A 22,241-nucleotide genomic window follows, 5' to 3' on the forward strand; every position below is an offset into this window, starting at 1 on the left:
AATTGCAGAATCGGGGGGCAGGAACCCATCCCGCCCCCAACCTGCCTCCGTGCCAATGTCCCAGGAGGCGGGTACCCGAGCTGTGCTGGGAGCCGCCTCCCCGAGGTGGGAAGGCGATTAGTGCCAATTAACTGCCTGTTAACAGGTAGTTAACAGGCAGTTTTTTGCCTAATCCCTATTTTTAGTTCTGCCTCCAAAAACTCCCCATTGACAAAATCGAGCCCTATAAGAACATAAGAACATAAATGCCGGCCTTGCCAGTGATGCCCACATCCTGAGAATGAATTTTTAAAGAAGTTACATAGTGATATTAGCAGAAATTTGGGAACAGATTGTCCACTTTTTCAGTAGAGGAATATTACATAAAGCAGGGACCAAAAAGTTACAGAGCAATGAAAATATGGGGAGAGGGGTAAATGCTCTTTAATTTACAGATGGTCATTTAAAAAATTTTTAAACTGCTGGTAATATATAACAGAGCCATCTGAAAGAGAAAGAAGATAAGTTGACTTCAGGAGTAGGACACTATATCAGAATTTGTTTTGATCGCTAGCTGCATATAACCATTGTGTGCTGGTGCTGTAACATGCTTTGTGCCATGCAGTGGAAGTGAAGATGTGTGATTGAACTGGTGGACATTTGCACTTCGATTCTTCTCATCTTTCTCTTCCTTCTGCCCCACATGGCAAGATGCCAACTCTGGACTGAAATCAAAACAGAAAATGTTGGAAATACTCAGCAGGTCAGGCAGCATCTGTGGCGCTAGAAACAGAGTTAACGTTTCGGGTCAACAACTTTTCGAAACCCTAACATCCGCATCTACTGTTGATTACGAGACAGTAAGTAATCTGATCAAGAGGTTCAGATAACTTATAACACCAGTTATTCTTGGTGATGTCTGAATCCCTTGATTCAATTACTGGTTTGTAATTGTGCACAATTATCTGTTACTCTTTCTAGTACAGAACCAGCCATGTTCTGAAAAGTTACAGCTTGAGTATGTGGATAATGGGAATGTAACTACATTAGCTGATGTTTAAACAGGGCTCAGTGACGAAAACAGATAACGGATCCATTTATCTCACATAACAATGACTTAAGCCTGTACTTTTCTTGCCAGTTTCCCCCCTCCTCTCTCTTACCTGTTCATTATTGGAACCATACTGTGGTGAATGTGGTGCACTAGCATCCTCATCCGGAGACTTGCAGTAGTTCCACTGACCGTTTTTAAATGGATCATATCATCTGCTGACTGTGTTTACAGGAGCGTCAGAAGCAATTGGAGAGTCTTGGCATTTCTCTCCAGTCCTCGGGAATCAAAGTTGGAGATGACAAGTGTTTCTTGGTGAATCTGAATGCTGATCCAGCCTTAAATGAGCTACTTGTCTACTATTTAAAGGTAATGTTATTGCTTGTTGATGGTGTAATTTCTGTTGTAATATCAAACAGTCTACCTCGGTCCCGATTTATGCAGAGCTCTTGCTGTTATCACATGCTGCCTTTGCATAACTGACAAAAAGCAACTGTATTACATTGTTTTGATTTACATTTAAAAGCATGTCTTTTGTGTGATTTTTTCTTTTTCTTTTCAACCTTCCATTTATTTTACCGAGTTATTGCTCATGCCACACTGGCAGCCCTGTGCTACCTTGCTAAGTGCCAGACTTCCAGTGGATATGGGCAGGTTGTTTGACTATGGAGGACCTCATAGTTGAGCCTAGTTCTGATTGCATCCATACTCCATACATACGTACTTTCCAGCAACAACCGAATAGCGAGCTGCAGGCCTGACTGATTTTTGCCCCCCTTTTCTGGATCTGGGGTATTAAAAACAGTTGTAGTACTCCAGTACTGACTGAAAATTGCACATCGAACTTTCTGGTGTAGCACCACACCATTGTGCATTTACCCGCTAAGAACTGTCATTTCTGAATAATTATCCATTAGACTGGAATGGTCTGATAGTTACAATCAGAGCTTAACAAAAAAAAAACTGTGATTCTCTGACTTTCTACAATTGTCTTCACACTTCCTATGCCTCTAGGAACAGTTGTGTTCCCCCAATGCTACACACAACAGGGGAAGCATGGCAGCCACTTTGAAATGTGAGCAGGAGATAACAGAAACGTAAAACTTCGTAGATTCAGATCTTTTCTTGCCGCCGCTTTTGTTTTTCTATGCTTCCCTCCCACTTCAATCTGGGAGTTTGTGTGTGGTGTTTTTTTCCCCCCTCAGAAATACTGCACTGTTTCAGCAATATACAACTGGATGTGAGTGGTCATATAAAGCATCACTAGGACTTTATAAATGTGATTGTGCTCATTGCTGTAGGTCCTTATTCATAGAATCTTGCAGCACAGAAGGAGGCCATTCGGCCCATTGCCCCTGCCGGCTCTTTGAAAGAGCGATCCAGTTAGTCCCACTCACCTGCTCTTTCCCCATAACCCTGCCATTTTCTCCCCTTCAGGTATTTATCCAATTGAAAGTTGCTACTAAATCTGCTTCCACCACCCTTTCAGACAAGGCATTCTAGATCATAAAAACTCGCTGCGTTAGCTACTTGTATGTTACTGTTGGTACCGAAGGCAAAAATTCTGTTTGTTGAACACGTTTGTGGTGCGGGAGAGGAGGATTTGAGATATTTTCTGGGTTTTTTTCATCTGACAGAATCACACTCTAGTTGGATCTGATGATTCCCAGGATATCCAACTGTGTGGAATGGGAATACTTCCAGAACACTGTATCATTGATATCTCTGCAGAGAGATGGGTCATTCTCTCACCAAAGCAAAGCTCCAGGTGAGATCCTTTCAGTCAAACTCATATAATTGATTAAAAATAAACTTGCCCCATCATTATTTCCAGCCTGAGAGGGATGGCAGGACACTTGCACCTGGTCCTATGGCAATATTATTTTTGAGCCAACTGATGAGCCAGTGAATCAGTAAGGCAAATTGTCACAAGGTTTTACCTTCCCTTGAGGGAAACATCAGGCTCCTCCCAGATGGAGGTGGATATTGACATCGCCTAGCTCCAACGTTCATAGTAGCACTTCAACATTGAAACACTGTAAATCCCTTTTGGATGACCAGGCTCTGTGATGAAGCCAGTGAAGTTGTGGCCTAATGACAACTGACAAAATATAGGCACAAGAGTTTAGCTTGACCAAGTTCAGTGCAGATCAGGGAGGCCATTCACCCTATCTCGCTGACCTTTCAATAAGAACCTATCATTTTCTTTCCCTGCCAAATGCTTCACCAAAAATTGAAAATTGTGATTGAAATATGCACTGCATTGTCTATAGTAAAGATATACCAATGTTTTGCTGTACTGCATCGCAGTCTGTTCTGATAAAAGGTCCTCCCCTCTCTCTCCTTTTATGGATGTTGATTCGTCTCTGAGCATTTCCAGCCTTTTCTGTTTGTTAATAATTCAGAATGCCCGTAATTACCTTTTTCCACATGTACGCTGACGACACCCAGCTCCAACTCCACCACCTCTGTTGACCCCTCCACTGTCTCTAAATTGTCAAACTGCTTGTCTGACATTCAGTTCTAGATGAGCAGAAATGTTCTCCAACTAAATATTGGGAAGACCGAAGCCATTGTCTTCAGTCCCCGCCACAAACTCCGTTCCCTAGCCACCGACTCCATCCCTCTCCCTGGCAACTGTCTGAGGCTGAACCAGACTGTTTGCAAACTTTGTGTCATATTTAACCCCAAGATCAGCTTCCGAACACATATCCGTGCCATCGCTAAGATCGCTTATTTCCACCTCCGTAACACAACCCGACTCTGCCCCTTCTTCAGCTCATCTGCTGCTGAAACCCTCATCCCTGCCTTTGTTACCGCTAGACTTGACTATTCCAATGCACTCCTAGCCGGCCACCCACGTTCTATCCCCCGTAAGCTTGAGGTCATCCAAAACTCTGCTGCCAGTGTCCTAGTTCATCCATCTTGCTGACCTACATTGGCTCCTGGTCTGGCAAATTCCCATCCTTGTTTTCAAATCCCTCCATGGCCTCACCCCTCCCTATTTCTGCAACCTTCTCCAGCCCTACAACCCCCCCCCCCCACCCCCCGAGGTATCTGAGCTCCTCTAATTCTGGCCTCTTGTGCATCCCCGATGTTAATCACTCCATCATTGGTGGCCTTGCCTTCAGCTGCCAAGGACCTAAGCTCTGGAATTCCCTCCCTAAACCTCACCACCTCTACCTCTCTTTCCTCCTTTAAGACATTCCTTAAAACCTATCTAGCTTTTAGTCATGTGTCCTAATATCTCCTTCTGTGGCTCGGTGTCAAATTTTGTTTGCTAGCGCTCCTCTGAAACGAATCGGGACATTTTACTATGTTAACGGTGCTACATAAACATAGTTTTTTTTTTGTTCATATCTCCCTGTTAATCATTCCTTAACTCTGTGTGTTAACTTTTTTTCCCCCTAGAACATTTGTGAATGGCTCCCTGTTGTCTAGCCCCGTGCAGCTTCACCACGGCGATCGAATCCTTTGGGGAAACAACCATTTCTTCAGGTAAGTTTGAATGCGTAGAAAATTAAAATTAACTTTTTTTCAGTTCTGTTATCGTGTTCACTTTTAACTGTAAACTGGGTTACAATTTTTCTGTTGTGCAGTGCAACAACCCAGTAGCTTGAACGAGTGAGTTGAGATTTGGAAAACCTTTGTAATAATTACAAGTAATGGAATGGAGTGGCCTGGGTTGCCATACTTGATGATTTTCTGTTTACATGCAAAAGATAGTGGGTAGGCATTGTCGCTGCAAATTCCAAATCCTATGTGAAACCTGTTCAACTGCATTCTCCAGGATTCAAGACTTCAGAGGGCTGGGGTTTACCCAGAAACAGCTTGTCCTGAATTATAAATGAGGAGGAGGAGCTTTTACTGGTATTTTCTGTATTCATTATTAGCTGTGGCAGAACTAAAGCCATAAGTTAGGCAACAGCTGCCAATTCAACATATTTAGAGTACAAATGTCCAAAAGCCTTTTCTAAGTCCACTCAATATGTAGCAACTTTGTGACCTATTTTCTTTTCCTTAACAGAATTAATTTGCCAAAAACCAAACAGAAAGCACTGCAGGAGGAGGATGGGCAGGACAGCCCCATGAAGCAGAGCTCCAGCACTGAGCAACTGGATGGCGATGGGGACAGTGCCAGTGAGGGCTCCAGTGAGAGCAATTACAACTATGAGTTTGCGCAGATGGAGGTCACTATGAAGGCCCTTGGAAACAATGGTAGGAAGGAAGCACTTATTTGATTTGCTTTGTACACTATTACGGGAGACGAGGTGGCCGAGTGGTTCAGGCGATGGCCTGTTAACCCATTGTGCTCTGCACGTATGGGTTCAAATCCCATCCTCGTCGTTTGTGTTAAATGTTTGACGCCTTCGGGTCTTTCCTTATCTGAGGAAGGATGTTCTTGCCATGGAGGGAGCGCAGCGAAGATTCACCAGACTGATCCCTGGGATGGCAGGAATGACGTATGAGGAGAGATTGGGTCGATTGGGCTTGTACTCGCTGGAGTTTAGAAGAATGAGAGGGGATCTCATTGAAACTTATAAAATTCTAACAGGACTAGACAGACTAGATGCAGGAAGGATGTTCCCGATGGCCGGGGAGTCCAGAACCAGGGGTCACAGTCTAGGGATAAGGGGTAAGCCATTTAATACAGAGATGAGGAGGAATTTCTTCACCCAGAGAGTGGTGAACCTGTGGAATTCTCTACCACAGAAGGCAGTTGAGGCCAATTCATTAAATATATTCAAGAAGGAGTTAGATATATTTCTTAAGGCTAAAGGGATCAAGGGATATGGGGAGAAAGCAGGGACAGGGTACTGAATTTGGATGATCAGCCATGACCTCATTGAATGGCGGAGCAGGCTCAAGGGGCCGAATGGCCTACTCCTGCTCCTATCTTCTATGTTTCTATGTTACCCTTCCCCTTGAAGTATCAACTTGGCTTAGATAGCACTACTGTTTAAAAAGAAAGACATACATTTTTATAGCACCTTTTACAACCTTGGGATGTCCCTTGTCCTGTCTGATCATTTTTTCACTAGTCAGTTATGGTTGCAATAATCACTTGACCAGTGGGACGGAAAAGGTGGGAGGATCCAGAAGCATAAAGTCGAATGGATTTCAGCAGTTAAGAAGATTTGGAGGAAGTGTTCAATTCTTGGAAGTACTTGGGCTTTATGGAGAGTTGAGAGGAAAATGAGTGTTTAACATTGAAGACCAAACTGAGCTTCATGAACGCAATGTTAGCATTGGAAATGAGGTGAAACGTGGAGTTGAGGCCAAGGATGTCGATACGTAGGAACCTTCGTTATGCATTGTAATGGAGGGAACTCCCGTGGAAATTGTCAGATAATCCACAAACATATGATCACGTTACGTCCTAGGCATAGAAATGAGCAAGCCAAACAACATCATAAGTTGAGTTTTTATTTCTTTTGCCACATGAAGTTGAGTTATCTCCGGAGAGACGGATATTGGTGTTAGCAGGCTGTGCAAATCTGCTCTGCAAAAATTCTGGCAAGTATCATGTAATGCAGATAATTGGAGTACGGGTAATAGAGGTGTCACTGTAGATGAATAAAGGCCTGAGGGTGAAGCCATCAAGAGTGAGATGGTAACTTGGCTAGACTTCTGAAAAATGTGAAGAATTTGTCTTTGAATAATTAAAGAAAATGAGCTTCATAGCCAACATCTCTCACACACCTTGTACAAAACTTGTTCCTTGCCTCTTTTTGAAGGTGTTTCGAGCTGTGCAAGCCAGATAAGCAGAGACCGTAGGAATGTGTGCATTGTACTGATACCATGATTTATTGCATTGGCAGATGCAATGCAGTCAGTGCTGCAGAGGTTGGAGCGACAACACCAGGAGGAGAAGCGCTCTGCACTTGAACAGCAGCGCCTGATGTACGAACGGGAACTGGAGCAGTTACGTAGGCGTTTGTCCCCTGAGAAACATTACCGCAGTATGGAGCGCCTCTCGTTCTGCTCCCCCAGCACTCAACAGCGGCTACATCAGTGGACAGAGGAGAGGTGGGTCATTGGCAAGTTCTGTATTTTTCACGTAGTACAGTTTTTTGGGGGGGAATGGGGGCTCTCCCCTGGTCTCATGAAGATGATGATTGCTCCTCTGGTATGGATTTGCAGATTCTGTCACCCCTCCTGCGTTAAAACCCCCTTGCAGTTATGCAAAGATACAGGAAGGCATCAAAGTCAATTTCACGGCTTTTGGTAGATTTGCAGAAATTCACATCTTGCACCCTGTAATAATACAGTGATGGTGCTGCAGGTAGCCAAGGATTAGTGTTTTGGTTTTTTACAATGGTTTTCTGATCCTTACAGAGAGGCAATGCTAAACCATAGTCTCATGAAGTTGCAGGAACAGATTGCCAAGGCAAATCTTTATGTACGCGAGGCAAATTACATAGCTGAAGAGATGGAGAAGAAGACGGAGTATCAGGTGACTCTGCAGATTCCAGCATCCAGCCTTGATGCTAACCGAAAGGTAAATTTGATATACTTTAATTTCTTCAGTCAAAATTGGGTAGAAATAGTGAAGATTTCTTTAATTGCCTCAGTTTTCCTACTATTCAAGTACTGAGAGCTTGGATATGTCCTGTGGTTCAGTGCAACTCCCTACGTTCTGCTTCATTCTACACGGCAGTGGTTGTAAGCACTACATGCCAAGAACTAATACAAAAAGAAAAGTTACGTGGATGGTCTCGGCCTTGGAAATTACACAGTCCTTACACTCCACAGTTGGTTTTCTTGACGAGGACAGGAGAAATGGATTTGAGGGATTTCTCGTCATTGAGAACAGGAGCGTTGAGTTATCTTTACCCTGCAAGGTGCTCTTGGAGTAGTGGGGAGATTTGAGTGAGCGGAGGCACTGTACTGCTAAATATGGTCAACCCTGATCGGGCTCGGAAAGACTAGATCAGTTGTGCACTTGAGTATGTGCCCTCTGACTTAAGGGAACAAAGTTGAAGACTGTTATGGGGAGCAGTTTAATTAGCAGATGGTGAGTGATTTCCTGGGAATAAGGTCCCTGAAGACAGAGGCGAGGGAGCAATTGAGCAGGTCATCAGCGACAGAGGTGTCATGACCAGGTGGAAGGCCAGAGGCGAGGGAGTTGGAATTTTGTGAGGGAGATCAGGGAGGTTTTTTTTTCCTCCAGGATTGGGTGTTAAGGGTAGTGGGATTGGGGAAGGCAGGAGGACCTGGGAAATATGGGCTCCCTCATGTTGCCTGACTAAAGTCCTTAAGCCACAGGCTTGGAGGAGAGTCTTGTACCGTGCCAGTGAAATTTCCATTTCCTGCATCGCACCTTTTTACGTCCTTTGCTAGGAAAGTGCACAATTTAGTACTGAACTAGTAGATGGATTTAAAAAGGGCTTTCAAACAAATGCAAGTGGCACTTTTTCTGTTGACCTAGCACCCTGAAATCTACCCCACAATGTAAATCCGGTCATTTCTAGGACACTGGAAGCCAAGATAAACAGGGCTGCAATAGTAAACAGTTCTTTACAACAGAAATGAGCTGTCAATACGGTACACAATGTAAATGTTCTTTATTAATGTTAATTCTTACTGCACACACCCGCTGTGCCCATGAACGACCGCACAGCATTGGGATTAATCCCTGCTCTGGTAAATGAATGAAGTCATCATTGACTGAAGGTGGAGCGATCCTGTAATTAGTTTTAGTTGTTCCTGTAAAGCATCTGTTGTTAAACATATACTCAGTGGAAGAATGCAAATGAGTAATCTCCTCAACATTTAAGAGATTAGAGAACAGACCAGTGCACATTTTATATCCATTAAGAGACACAGCAGTGAAAAAAAGCATCTGATTCTAGCTCTTACAGCAACAGTCATTGATTCACTTCCATTATTTATCACTGCCAGCTGGAAGCTGCGCCCCATGGCCCATATCTTTTGCATTGTATGTTGTACTTGGTATAATGTAATCAAATCCTTCAAACTGTAATTAATTCATGTGACATGATACAATGAAACTCTTCTGTCTTTTCATCATCAATATATTACAAGGCACAATTTCGGAGACCACTTGAATTATTTGTTTTGGTCTGGAAATGTTGCTGCGATTTTTCAAAAGGTTAATAGAGCACATTTTCCAATGGAATGTGCTACAGTTAGTGTCGTTACTGGGTTATCATGAATGCCTGCCTTATTTTCATGTACTCTGAAACTTTAAGTGAAATACCGCTCTTTACATCTTTAATGTGCATTGCATCACATATTGGTTTACCTCCTCTGTTCCTCTTCATCCACCCTTACAACCCATGTTTGCAACTAGTATTCTGCAAGTACCTCATCCACCTGTCTTCTCTTCTTAGGCAGTCCCTCGGTACCGAGGATGACTTGCTTCCACATTAAAAATGAGTTTGCAGGTGACTGATGAGTCCAATGCGGGACCTACAGTCTCTGTCACAGGTGGGGCAGACGGTGGTTGAAGGGGCGGGTGGGTGGGGTGCTTAGGTTGATGTGCGCTCCTTGCGCTGCCTGTGCTTGGCTTCTGCTTGCTCCCCAACGAAGAGACTCGAGGTGTTCGGCACCTTCCCGGATGCTTCTCCTCCACTTTGTGCGGTCTTGGGCCAGGGATTCCCAGGTGTCGGTGGGGATGTTACACTTTTTCAAGGAGGCTTTGAGGGTGTCCTTGACGCGTTTCCTCTGCCCACCTGGGGCTCTCTTGCCGTGCCGGAGCTCCGAGTAGAGCGCTTGTTTTGGGAGTCTCGTATCGGGCATGCAGACAATGTGACCCGTCCATCGGAGCTAATCGAGCGTGGTCAAAGCTTCGATGCTGGGGATGTTGTCCTGAGCGAGAACACCGAGGTTGGTGCGCCTATCCTGCCAATGGATTTGCAGGATCTTGCGGAAGCAGTGTTGGTTGTACCTCTCCAGTGCTTTGAGGTGCCTGCTGTACATGGTCCATGTCTCTGAGGCATACAGCAGGGCGGGTATCACTGCTGCTCTGTAGACCATGAGCTTAGTGCCGGGTTTGAGGTCCTGGTCTTCAAAAACACTCTTCCTCAGGCGACCGAAGGCTGCACTGGCACACTGAAGGCGGTGTTGGACTGTAGTAGAGCGGGATAAATCCTAGCCCCAATTGTCAGGTCTATGTGTCCAGTTTCCATTGGTGAACCAGGCGAGTTGGTTAATCATCAACAGTGCCTCGGGGTTCTATGTAGACCTGCCTTGCTCGGGTATCTGATCACTGAATTTGCTGCAGAAGATTACCTTGCATCTGAAGCTTTATTGACGGGCATGTCATTTTAGGCGTCATGGCCCAAAGAGAATTCTCCCCTCTCTACCACCCCTTAGCATAGGACACAACCTGGGAGAATCTAGAACTAGGGGTCACTGTTTAAAAATAAGGGGTCGCCCATTTAAGACAGAGATGAGGAGAAATGTTTTCTCAGAGGGCCGTGAGTCTTTGGAACTCTCTTCCTCAGAGGGCAGTGGAAGCAGAGTCTTTGAATATTTTTAAGGCAGAGGTAGATAGATTCTTGATAAGCAAGGGGTTGAAAGGTTATTGGGGGTAGGCGGGAGTGTGGAGTAATCAGATCAGCCATGATCTTATTGAATGGCAGAGCAGACTCGAGGGACCGAGTGGCCTACTCCTGCTCCTAATTCGTATGTTCGAATGTTCGTACATATGTTCAGTCTTGGAATATTTCTAGGTTTTAAGCTTGACTTGAATCCCCTTGTACAGGAATTCAACAAGACTTTGGCAAGTCCTCCACAGAAGGGCTTGGAGACCCTCACAGCCTTTCTTTCGAATGGGACGTTGAACCGAGGCCCCGTCTGCTGTCTCCGGTGGACGTAAAAGATCCCATGGCACTATTTCAAAGAAGAGCAGGGGAGTTCTCCCTGGTGTCCTGGCCAATATTTATCCCTCAATCAACATCACTAAAACAGATTATCAGGTCATTATCACATTGCTGTTTGTGGGAGCTTGCTGTGCGCAAATTGGCTGCCGCGTTTCCTACATTACAACAGTGACCACACTTCAAAAGTACTTCATTGGCTGTAAAGCGCTTTGGGATGTCCGGTGGTCATGAAAAGCGCTGTATAAATGCAAGTCTTTCTTCAACATCCTGATTCTCACTGCATTTCAGTCACTATTCTGGACAGATCCTTACCCTGATAAATAAGAACAGAATTCCTAGTCGTTGTTTTTGAAGCTTTGACTGTTTAAATGAACGGAAGGAGGATTGCCTGTTGTTTTTGTGTGTGTTTGTGTTGTTTTGGATGGTGTCGGGTGAGGAAGCCGCTGCATTCACTATTTCTTTTTCCAACAGCGTGACTCCGTTCTCAGTGAACCAGCCATCCAGGTACGACGCAAAAGTAAAGGCAAACAGATCTGGTCGCTGGAGAAACTGGAAAACCGATTAATTGATATGCGTGAACTTTACCAGGAATGGAAAGACTGTGATGAGGACAATCCTGTAAGTAGAAGATTTGTGCCCTATTTTTAAATACATTGTTAGACTTGGGAACATGGGAATGCACAGAACCAGCCAATGCTAAAGTTCGAAAGATGCTATACATTGATCATACCCTTCATCAGCTCTTGTATCCCTCAATCTTTCAGTCATATATCAGTATAGATCCCTCTTGAATTTGCAGCCACTATTTGCCTCGAAAGGTGTCATGCTGGCAGTCTATTTCATATGTTCATCACCCCTTGAAGTAGTTAAATCTGAACTATATGTTCACCTACCCTGTTAAGTGCTCGAGTGCATGTTTGATTTCTCGATAATTCAAACATTGACATTATGTCAAAAGGATCCTGATGTGCAGTTTGGGGATGTCACACGTGGAAAGCCCTTGCACATTCGGGTGTACCCCTGAGAAGTAGATTCAGGCCTCTAATTTCCCCCTCCCCTCACTTTAAGTTTGATACCAGCCATGCTCCAATGAGGAGAAGCTGTGTGCTTCCTTGCGAAGAGACATGGCTGCAGGGTGATCAAGGCTGGGAGCTGAATATCCAAGGATGATCGATATTTAGGAGGAACAGGCAAAAAGGAAAAGGAGGTGGGGTGGCATTGTTAGTAAAAGATGAAATCGGAGCAATAGTGAGAAAGGATATTGGCTCAGAAAATCAAAATGTAGAATCAGTCTGGGTGGAGCTAAGAAGCACCAAGGGGTAGAAAACATTGGTGGGAGTTGTCTATAGGCCTCCAAACAGTAGTGGTAATGTAGGGGATGGCATCAAACAGCAAATTAGAGACGCATGGAACAAGGGTACTACTGTAATCATGGGAGACTTTAATCTACATATAGACTGGCCAAACCAAATTAGCAATAATACTGTGGAGGATGAATTCCTGGCATGTGTACGAGATGGTTTTCTAGACCAGTACGTTGAGGAGCCAACTAGGGAACAGGCTATCCTAGGCTGGGTATTGTGCAATGAGAAGGGGTTAATTAATAATCTTGTTGTGAGGGGTCCTTTAGGGAAGAGTGACCATAACATGATAGAATTCTTCATTAAGATGGAAAGTGAAGAAGTCCAATCCGAAACTAGGGTCCTAAATCTAAACAAAGAAAACTACGATGGTATGAGGAGTGAGTTGGCTATGATAGATCGGGGAGCTTCATTAAAAGGCATGACGGTGGATAGGCAATGGCTAACATTTAAGGAACGAATGCATGAATTGCAACAGTTATACATTCCTTTCTGGCGCAAAATCACAAAAGGAAAAGCGGTCCAACCATGGCTAACAAAAGAAATTAAGGATAGTATTAGATCCAAAGAGGAGTCATATAAAGTTGCCAGAAAAAGTAGCAAGCCTGAGGATTGGGAGCAGTTTAGAGTTCAGCAAAAAAGGACCAAGAGATTGATCAAGAGGGGAAAAATAGAGCATGAGAGTAAACTTGCAAGGAACATAAAAGTGGACTGTAAAAGCTTCTACAAGTGTGTAAAAAGAAAAAGATTAGTGAAGACAAATGTAGCTCCCTTACAGTCAGAAATGGGAGAATTTATAATGGGGAGCAAGGAAATGGCAGAGCAATTAAACAAATACTTTGGTTCTATCTTCACGGAGGAGGACTCAAATAACTTCCCAGAAATGCTAGGGAACCAAGGGTCTAGTGAGAAGGAGGAATTAAAGGAAATTAGTATTAGTAAAAAAAATAGTGCTGGAGAAATTAATGGGACTAAAAGCTGAAAAATCCCCAGGGCCTGATAATCTGCATCCCAGAGTACTAAAAGAGGTAGCCATGGAAATAGTGGAGGCATTGGTTGTCATCTTCCAAAATTCTATAGATTATGGAACAGTTCCTGCAGATTGGAGGGTGGCAAATGTAACCCCACTATTTAAAAAAGGAGGGAGCGAGAAAACAGGGAACTACAGACCTGTTAGCCTAACATCAGAAGTAGGGAAAATGCTAGAGTCTATTATAAAGGATGTGATAACAGGACGCTTAAAAAATATCAACAGGATTAGACAAAGTCAACATGGATTTATAAAAGGGAAATCATGTTTGACAAGCCTACTGGTGTTTTTTGAAGATGTAACTGGTAGAATAGATAAGGGAGAACCAGTGGATGTGGTGTATTTGGATTTTTAGAAGGCCTTTGATAAAGTCCCACATAAGAGGTTAGTGTGCAAAATTAAAGCACATGGGATTGGGGGTAATATACTGGCATGGAATGAAAATTGGTTAACAGACAGGAAACTAAATGAACCTTTTTCGGGGTGGCAGGCAGTGACTAGTGGGGTACCGCAGGGATCAGTGCTTGGGCCCCAGCTATTCACTATATATATCAATGATTTGGATGAGGGAACCAAATGTAATATTTCCAAGTTTGCTGGCGACACAAAATTAGGTGGGATTGTGAGTTGTGAGGAGGATGCAAAGAGGCTTCAAGGCGATTTAGACAAGTTGAGTGAGTGGGCAAATACATGGCAGATACAGTATAACGTGGATAAATGTGAAGTTATCCACTTCGGAAGGAAAAACAGAAAGGTAGAGTATTTAAATAGTGATAGATTGGGAAATGTTGATGTACAAAGGGACCTGGGTGTCCTTGTACACCAGTCACTGAAAGCAAACATGCAGATGCAGCAAGCAGTTAGGAAGGCAAATGTTATGTTGGCCTTCATTGCAAGAGGATTTGAGTACAGGAGCAAGGTTGTCTTACTACAGTTATACAGGGCCTTGGTGAGACCATGCCTGGAGTACTGTGTGCAGTTTTAGAGGGAGTGCAGCGAAGGTTCACCAGACTGATTCCTGGGATGGCAGGACTGTCGTATGAGGAGAGATTGGTTCGACTAGGCCTTTATTCACTAGAGTTTAGAAGAATGAGAGGGGATCTCATTGAAACGTATAAAATTCTGACAGGGCTAGACAGACTGGATGCAGGGAGGATGTTTCCCCTGGCTGGGGGGGTCTAGAACGAGGGGTCACATTCTCAGAATACTGGGTAGGACATTTAGGACTGAGATGAGGAGAAATTTCTTCACTCAGAGGGTGGTGAACCTGTGAAATTCTCTACCACAGAAGGCTGTGGAGGCCAAGTCACTGAATATATTGAAGAAGGAGATAGATAGATTTCTAGACACAAAAGGCATCAAGAGGTACGGGGAGAGAGCAGGAATATGATATTGAGATAGAGGATCAGCCATGATCATATTGAATGGTGGAGCAGGTTCGAAGGGCCAAATGGCCGACTCCTGCTCCTATTTTTTTCTATGTTTCTAAGAGTGAAAGCTGGAAGAATACATTCCTCAGTCCCAGGCTGCTCTTGTGCATCTCATTGGAGTCGCTTTGAAAGTCAGGGATCCGGTGATCTTTCCACTCGGCTGTGGTTGATGTGTAGTACTGGAAGATCAAGAAAGGGAATAGAAAGAGCAAACGTACATAAAATGGGGAGTTTCATTTAAAAGAAATACTTGGGGTACATTAAATACTGGGTGTCTTCGTACATGAAACACAAAAGGTTAGCATACAGATACAGCAAGTAATTAGGAAGGCAAATGGAATGTTGGCCTTTATTCCAAGGGGGATGGAGTATTAAAGTAGGGAAGTCCTGCTACAACTGTACAGGGCGTTGGTGAGACCACACCTGGAGTACTGCGTACAGTTTTGGTCTCCTTAGTTAAGGAGGGATATACTTGCATCGGGGACAGTTCAGAGAAGGTTCACTAGGTTGATTCCTGGGATGAAGGGGTTGCCTTATGAGGAAAGGTTGAGCAGGTTGGGCCTATACTCATTGGAGTTTAGAGAAATGAGAGGGGATCTTATTGAAACATACAGGATTCTGAGGGGGCTTGACGGGGTGGATGCTGAGAGGATGTTTCCCCTCGTAGGGGAATCTAGAACTAGGGGGCATTGTCTCAGAATAAGGGGCCGCCCATTTTAGACGGAGATGAGGAGGAATTTCTTCTCTGAGGTTCGTGAATCTTTGGAATTCTTTACCCCAGAGAGCTGTGGAAGCTGAGTTTTTGAATATATTGAAGGCGGGGATTGACAGATTTTTGAACTACAGAGTCGTCGAGGGTTATGGGGAGCGGGCAGGAAAGTGGAGTTGAGGCCAAGATCAGATTGGCCATGATCTTATTAAATGGCTCGAGGGGCCGAATGGCCTACTCTTGCTCCTATTTCTTATGTTCTTATGTTATGTAAGGCATTATTTACATCTCAGGACATTAAAAGTCAACCGCATAACGTGGGACTGGAATCACGTGCGCCAGACCGGGTAGGGATGGCAGGTTCCCTTCCCTGCAGATAATTAGTGAACCACTTTGGTTTTTATGACAATCAAGCTGCTTTTTCCTGATACGAGCCCACAAATGACTTCATTTATTGAATTCAGACTCACAACTTGCCATGATAGGATTTGAACTGCTGACCTCTGGATTGCTCATCCAGCACCATAACCACTAGGCTACTCTACTTGGACACCCTCAACATAGTAAAGGTTCTAATGGCGACAACCTTTTAGATGCATTTTTGAAACAGTGTCATAAACTCTCAATTAATTAAATACCTATATTTCATTACTTAGAAATATCTAGGCTAACACTCCATTGCAGTACTGAGGGAGTGCTGCACTGTCAGAGGTGCTGACTTTCGGATGAGATGTTAAACCGAGGCCATGTATGCTCTCTCAGGTGGATGTAAAAGATCGTATGGCACTATTTCGAAGAAGAGCAGAGGCGTTATCCCTGTCCCTGGCCAATAGTTCTCCCTCAACCAACATCATTAAAAACTGATTATCTGGCTATTATCACATTGCTGTTTGTAGGAACTTGCTGTGTGCTAACTGGCTCTCGTGTTTCCTACATTACAACAGTGGCTACCAATGTTCCCTTTGGTCGGGCAGCTGTCTGGACCTCCCGTGCAGCTGGCTCACCGGCTTTTAAATATAAAAAATTAAAGGGAACGTTGGTGACTACACTTCAAAAAGTACTTCATTAGCTGTAAAGCGCTTTGGGACGTCCTGAGGTTGTGAAAGGTGCTATATAAATGCAAGTCTTTTTTTTAAAACACTGTATATAGGAAGATATTAATACCTGAAGGAGTCTCGTCTGGATTCAACTCCACAATTTAAAAACTTTATTTTCAACGTGTTAAGCCTCTGATGGTGGGTTTGGTGTTCATGATGTTACCACTGTTAATTGTTTGGGTCCATAGCAAGACCAGGGACTGTTTGTGATGTACTCTAAACTACACAATAAACTGGAATGAGAATATTTGTTCATAAACTGAACTGGATCACAATAGTACAAAAGCTAAATACTGCAGATGCTGGAAATCTGAAATAAAAACAGAAAATGCTGGAAATACTCAGCAGGTCAGGCAGCATCTGTGGAGAGAGAAACAGAGTTAACGTTTCAGGTCGATGACCGTTTGTCGGAACCGGAAAAAGTTAGAGATGTAACAAGTTTTAAGCAAGTGCAGGGGGCGGGGAGGAAAGAACAAAAGGGAAGGTCTGTGATAGGGTGGAAGGCAGGAGAGATTGAATGACAAAACGGGTGATGGTGCGAGGCAAAAGGAGATGGTGATGGGACAAGTAAAGAAACAAAAGATGAGTCTAGAGGTGTAAATGGGAATGGCAAAATCATCAACAGCTGCCATGTGAAAAAATAGGGAAATAGGGATCACAATATTAGTTTGGCATGTAGACTGATAACTTCGCAAGACTTGAAAGACCCTTAACACACTGTTATAGCAAACCTTTTTGCTTAAATAAAATACAGCAAGACTTGTATAGCACCTTATCACATCTCTCAGAAATGTCCAAAGTGTTTCATTTGCAATGAATTCCTTTTGAAATGCAGTGATTGTTAGGCAGCCAAATGTGGCAAGTAGTTTGCACATTACAAGATCCCACAATCGGCACTGAGATAACAATTAATCTTTTGTTAGTGGTGGTCTTTGAAGAAAGGTGTCCAAGACATGGGGAAAACTACTTCAGTTGATGATGTTGCAGTATCTGCTTATTTTCTATTTTTGGTTGGAGACCTTCAATGAAATACTCCACACACCTCAATTCCCCTCCGATCAGGCTTTATTATTTTTTAAATGTACACCTACAGTAATACAACTCGTATATTAAATGAGTACAAAATATCTATTTGGCAAGAGATTCTGCAAAGTAACCATTGTGCTGAAGGAAAGTTATATAAACAAACTACCTCAAGTGAGCACATTAATGGACCAGTTCGATCTAATTGAAGGAATGTTACCTCTATCACCCGACTGTATTCCTTTCACAGGGGTGGCCTTGTAGGATTGTATTTGTAAAAAGAGTAATTAGACTGCTAGTTTTAGAAGGTTAGCTACAATTCAAAAGTTTTTATGATCTGCATAGTATTTTACTTCAAAATCTAATGGCCTTTATCTTAAACATCATGTATATTAAATAATAAAGCAGATCTGTCTGGTGATTACATTTTCATTCTAAATCTAATTTATTAACAATGGTAAGTGATTTTAATATCTAATCCAAACTTTGCCTCGGACAATGCGGCAATCTCTTAGTACTGCACTGATCTTGAAATATGAGAACAACCTCTGATGATTGTTTGCTCAATTTGCGGTGTGGAATTTGAACCTACAACCATCTAACTTAAAGGTGAGAGTGTTACCAATTGAGCCTAGCTAACAAACTGATATAAAAATGTTCTTCCCTTCTGGTCCCATGCAAAGCAAGGCGAGCTTGTGTCAGCCATGGCTCAGTGGGCAGCACGCTCGCATCGGAGTCAGAAGGTTGTGGGTTTAAGTCCCACTCCAGAGACTTCAGCACAAAATTCCAGGCTGACACTCCCAGTGCAGTACTGAGGGAGTGCGGCACTGTCGGAGGTGCCGTCTTTCAGATGAGACGTTAAACCGAGGCCCGTCTGCCCTCTCAGGTGGATGTAAAAGATCCATTGGCACTATTTGGAAGAGCAGGGGAGCTCTCTCCGGTGTCCTGGCCAATATTTATCCCTCAATCAACATCACTAAAACAGATTATCTGGTTATTAATTGTTTGTGGGAGCTTGCTGTGCGCAAAGTGGCTGCCACATTTCCTACATTACAACAGTGACTACACATCAAAAGTACTTTGGGACTCCCAAGGTTGTGAAAGGCGCTATATAAATGCAGGTCTTTGTTTTTCATGCAGACAACGTACACACTGGATTCTGCAAGTACTGCTTTTGAGATGCTCTTAAGACACATGAGATTAGCTACGGATGATTTTTTTCCCTCAGTATCTTCCTTGACAAAAAAAGTTGAGATTGCAAACTATTTTCTTTCCAAATTGAGAGAGTTTAGTGATTGCATGCCAAACCCCCTCAGCCATTTGCTTCAAGCTGTAGTGTGCACTGCTACTTAATCACTTCCAGATTTTGAACTGCCACTGTATCTTCTATCAGCTTATGATGCTTGTATCTGCACACTCTGCAACCATCTGACATGATACTTTTGTGTACCTCGACCAATTTGTTTCCCTTTTAACACACTGGCCCAGAATTTGCAGTCAGCAGCTAAGCACTGCTGGCCCCAAAGTACGTTTCGCACAAAGATCTCTCGATCCCTGTGTCGAGAACTTTGGGTTTTCCAACCTTCAATTCAACTCAATGAAGTAGAGTGGGGTTCCCCTTGTGTGAACTGCTGTGACGTCAACAGGCTGTCTAAGCAGCCGATCAAAACGTAGAATTCTCACTGACAAGCGAACAAAGAAGTTCTTAAAATTCTAACTTTAAAAAATGTTAGAGAGAGCAAAACAAAGATTGGGGCTCTCTCATGGGGAAAAGGCAAACCTGAAATAAAGATGGACAAGCTTTTAAAAAAAAGTTGTAATTTTTTTGAAAGTTTTCTTAAAATGTTTAATTTTTATTAAAATGGACAAATTTCACACTGTACAAAATTAAAATTAGTTTTCCAGGCCCTTACCATTTGTTTAGCAGTAATAACGCTGTCAAAACCCCAGTTACACCTAATCCCAGTGGGTCTAACTTTTAGTGGGGAATTTAACAGTGTAATTACTGCGGAAGAGCCGAAGTTTTCGTCCGTTTCCTTGATTTGGCTGATTACACAGATTGCCGTCTCTGTGTTGGGGGTGGGCGGGGCGTGGGGGGGCACAGTGCATCCTGTTTCGGTCAGCCCGCAACTTCAGGATTTCCACATGTGCCTGCCCATGCGGCAAATCCCGAAGTTGCGGCCAGTTTCAAAGACGGAATGACAGCGAATGCTGCCCGTTCGCCGTTATCCCGACCGTAAATTCCGGGCCAAGACGTCTGTTGCAGATTGTAAACTATAATCTCCCACGGTAATCTAAAAGCCAGATGGCATCACATTGTGTATGGAAGGCACTTGATGTTTGTTGATTACTTCAGTCGTATAACAAAAGAAAAGACAGAAAATGCTAGAAATGCACAGGTTGGTCATAGTCTCTATTGAAACGTTATCCTTGGAATGCTGACTGACCTGCATATCCTGGGCATTTTCTGTTCTTGTTTCAGCTTTTAAACAATTCCTGGTTTTTCTTTGTTTTAATTGTTATGCAGACATTGCCTCAGTGATTCCAGACATAATTCAGATGACTGATCATAGTCTTGCTGGTGGGAAATGGTTTAGTTAATTTGCAGACTGCTGGTTGAATGATATTGTATGCTTTTTTTTTTGCAGATGATGAGGTCCTACTTCAAGCGAGCTGACCCGTTCTTTGACGAACAGGAGAACCACAGTCTGATTGGGGTTGCTAATGTTTTTTTGGAGTTGCTCTTCTACGATGTTAAATTGCAGTATGCAGTACCCATCATCAACCAGAAGGGGGAGGTACGTGATAAATCAGTGCACGTCATTGGCAGCTATTGCAAGGCTGTTTCCAGTCAGTGTTTAAAATGTTACGGAATGGGACCACTGGCTGGTGCAGTGTGTTGAAATACTATCATTCCACCTTTGGGACCTGAATTTGAAATTAAACCTGAGAGAGCATTAGAGAGAGATTTCCAAAGATCTCAAATAAAATACAAGGGAATTACCCACTTTTTGAGATGCCTCTTTACTCCTCCTTTTTGTTGTCCTTTTCAACAACAAAAAAAACTGTTCATGAAACATTTTGGTCAAAGATATCCAGTCCAAGCTCATTTCCCACAGAGCAAGTCTTTATGATAATAATAATAATCAACTTTATTGTCATTGTTAGTGCACAAGTGCAGTACAACGAAATGTAGGCTTGCGGCTCCCGAGAGTGTACATTTAGATTAAGACATTTAAACATTCAACATTCATTTAGCTTGTAATACATTAACATAAACATAACCATAATAAAGTGCATTGGCAGATGTGCAGGCTTTAGAGTTTATTTGTGGAGTTCAGTAGGATGACAGCCCTGGGAAAGAAGCTGTTCCTAAGTCTGGTCGTACGGGTGCGAATGCATCTGTAGCGTCTCCCAGATGGCAGGAGGGCGAACAGACTGTGGCTGGGGTGGGTAGGGTCTTTGATGATGGTCCGTGACCTCCGTAAACAGCGTTTCTGGTATATGTGCTCTATGGTCAGTAGCCGGGTGCCGGTAATGCGTTGGGCAGTTTTGACTACCCGCTGCAGGGCTTTCCGGTCATAGTAGCTACAGCTGCCATACCATACTGTGATACAGTTCGTCAGGATGCTCTCTATTGTGCAGCGGTAAAAGTTAGAGAGGATCAGGGGTGACAGGTTACATCCCTTCAGCCTCCTTAGGAAATATAGGCGCTGCTGGGCCTTCTTCACCAGAGAGGAGGTATTGAGGGACCAGGAGAGGTCTTCTGTGATGTGGACTCCGAGGAACTTAAAGCTGTCCACCCTTTCCACCACAGCCCCATGGATGTGGATGGGGGTGTGACTTCCGCCTTTAGACTTCCTGAAGTCCACAATGATTTCTTTAGTTTTCTTGATGTTAAGGGCCAGGTTGTTATCGGCGCACCACTTCACGAGATGCTGGACCTCCTCCCTGTAGGCTGACTCATGAACTTATGAACCGAACAGTGCATCAGCAGTGACAATCGGCGTATCTAAGTTTTTAATGTTTACATATTTCAAAGCCCCTGGGTTGTGAGTTCTTTTAAATTCGCTATATCATAATCACTGTGGAGGGTGAGGAGAACATAGTCCACAGCCAAGCAGGCACCAGCTTTGGCTACTAAATTGACTCTGAAAGTGGCTTTAAAGTTAATCACAATTGGCTTGAAAGCGAGTCCTTCAGGATGACCCTTTCACTGCAGTGACTGCAATTGAAAATTGTATTGGCCCAGAAATTCGGGTCGGGGGCTTCCCGCGGGTGCAAGCCCCCGACCTGCACTTAGCTTGCGCGCCGGCCGTTGAGCTGTGGGCCCCCGTGGAATTGCGATCCTGGGCCTCCTCCAACTGCCGGCGCGCAGTGCTTGTGTATCCCAGGGGCGCAGTTAGTTCGAAGCGTCCCCTGGGATCACGTGGGCCATGGAGAGCCAATGGTAGCAGGGAATGCTTCATTCATAAGTTTGATCTGTCAAACCTATAAATACTATAAGCCCCAAAACATCACTAAATCTTCAAATAAATTTAAAAAAGCATCACATTTTTAAAATAAACTATAAATTACATGAAATAACTATTTTAAACAATAATTTAAATTTTTGAAAAAATTAATTACATTTTTTAATGGGGTTAAAAATAAACTTACCTTTCTTTAAAGTATTTATAAAACTAATAAACCTGTGGAAAAAATGTTTTA

General features: G+C 43.4%; 1 protein-coding gene and 1 non-coding gene across 3 annotated transcripts in view; both read left to right on the forward strand.

Moving 5' to 3' along the window:
- Nucleotides 1-22,241, forward strand: part of LOC147120909 (kinesin-like protein KIF13B) — a 210,350-nt gene that overhangs the window by 127,544 nt on the left and 60,565 nt on the right. For both annotated transcript variants that reach the window (XM_085979428.1, XM_085979421.1), the window contains exons 13-20: nucleotides 1,265-1,399; nucleotides 2,668-2,798; nucleotides 4,442-4,528; nucleotides 5,058-5,248; nucleotides 6,853-7,060; nucleotides 7,370-7,532; nucleotides 11,353-11,499; nucleotides 20,180-20,329. In XM_085979428.1, coding sequence (XP_085835554.1) covers nucleotides 1,265-1,399; nucleotides 2,668-2,798; nucleotides 4,442-4,528; nucleotides 5,058-5,248; nucleotides 6,853-7,060; nucleotides 7,370-7,532; nucleotides 11,353-11,499; nucleotides 20,180-20,329 — 1,212 coding nt within the window. The remainder of the gene's footprint in view (nucleotides 1-1,264; nucleotides 1,400-2,667; nucleotides 2,799-4,441; nucleotides 4,529-5,057; nucleotides 5,249-6,852; nucleotides 7,061-7,369; nucleotides 7,533-11,352; nucleotides 11,500-20,179; nucleotides 20,330-22,241) is intronic.
- On the forward strand, nucleotides 5,296-5,377 carry trnan-guu (transfer RNA asparagine (anticodon GUU)). The gene has a single exon. It is a non-coding gene; the product is annotated as a tRNA-Asn (tRNA).

The sequence above is a fragment of the Somniosus microcephalus genome, chromosome 3, assembly GCF_052327205.1.
Source record: "Somniosus microcephalus isolate GS21.2 chromosome 3, FLI_Smic_1.0, whole genome shotgun sequence".
In the NCBI taxonomy this organism is placed as follows: Eukaryota; Metazoa; Chordata; class Chondrichthyes; order Squaliformes; family Somniosidae; genus Somniosus; species Somniosus microcephalus.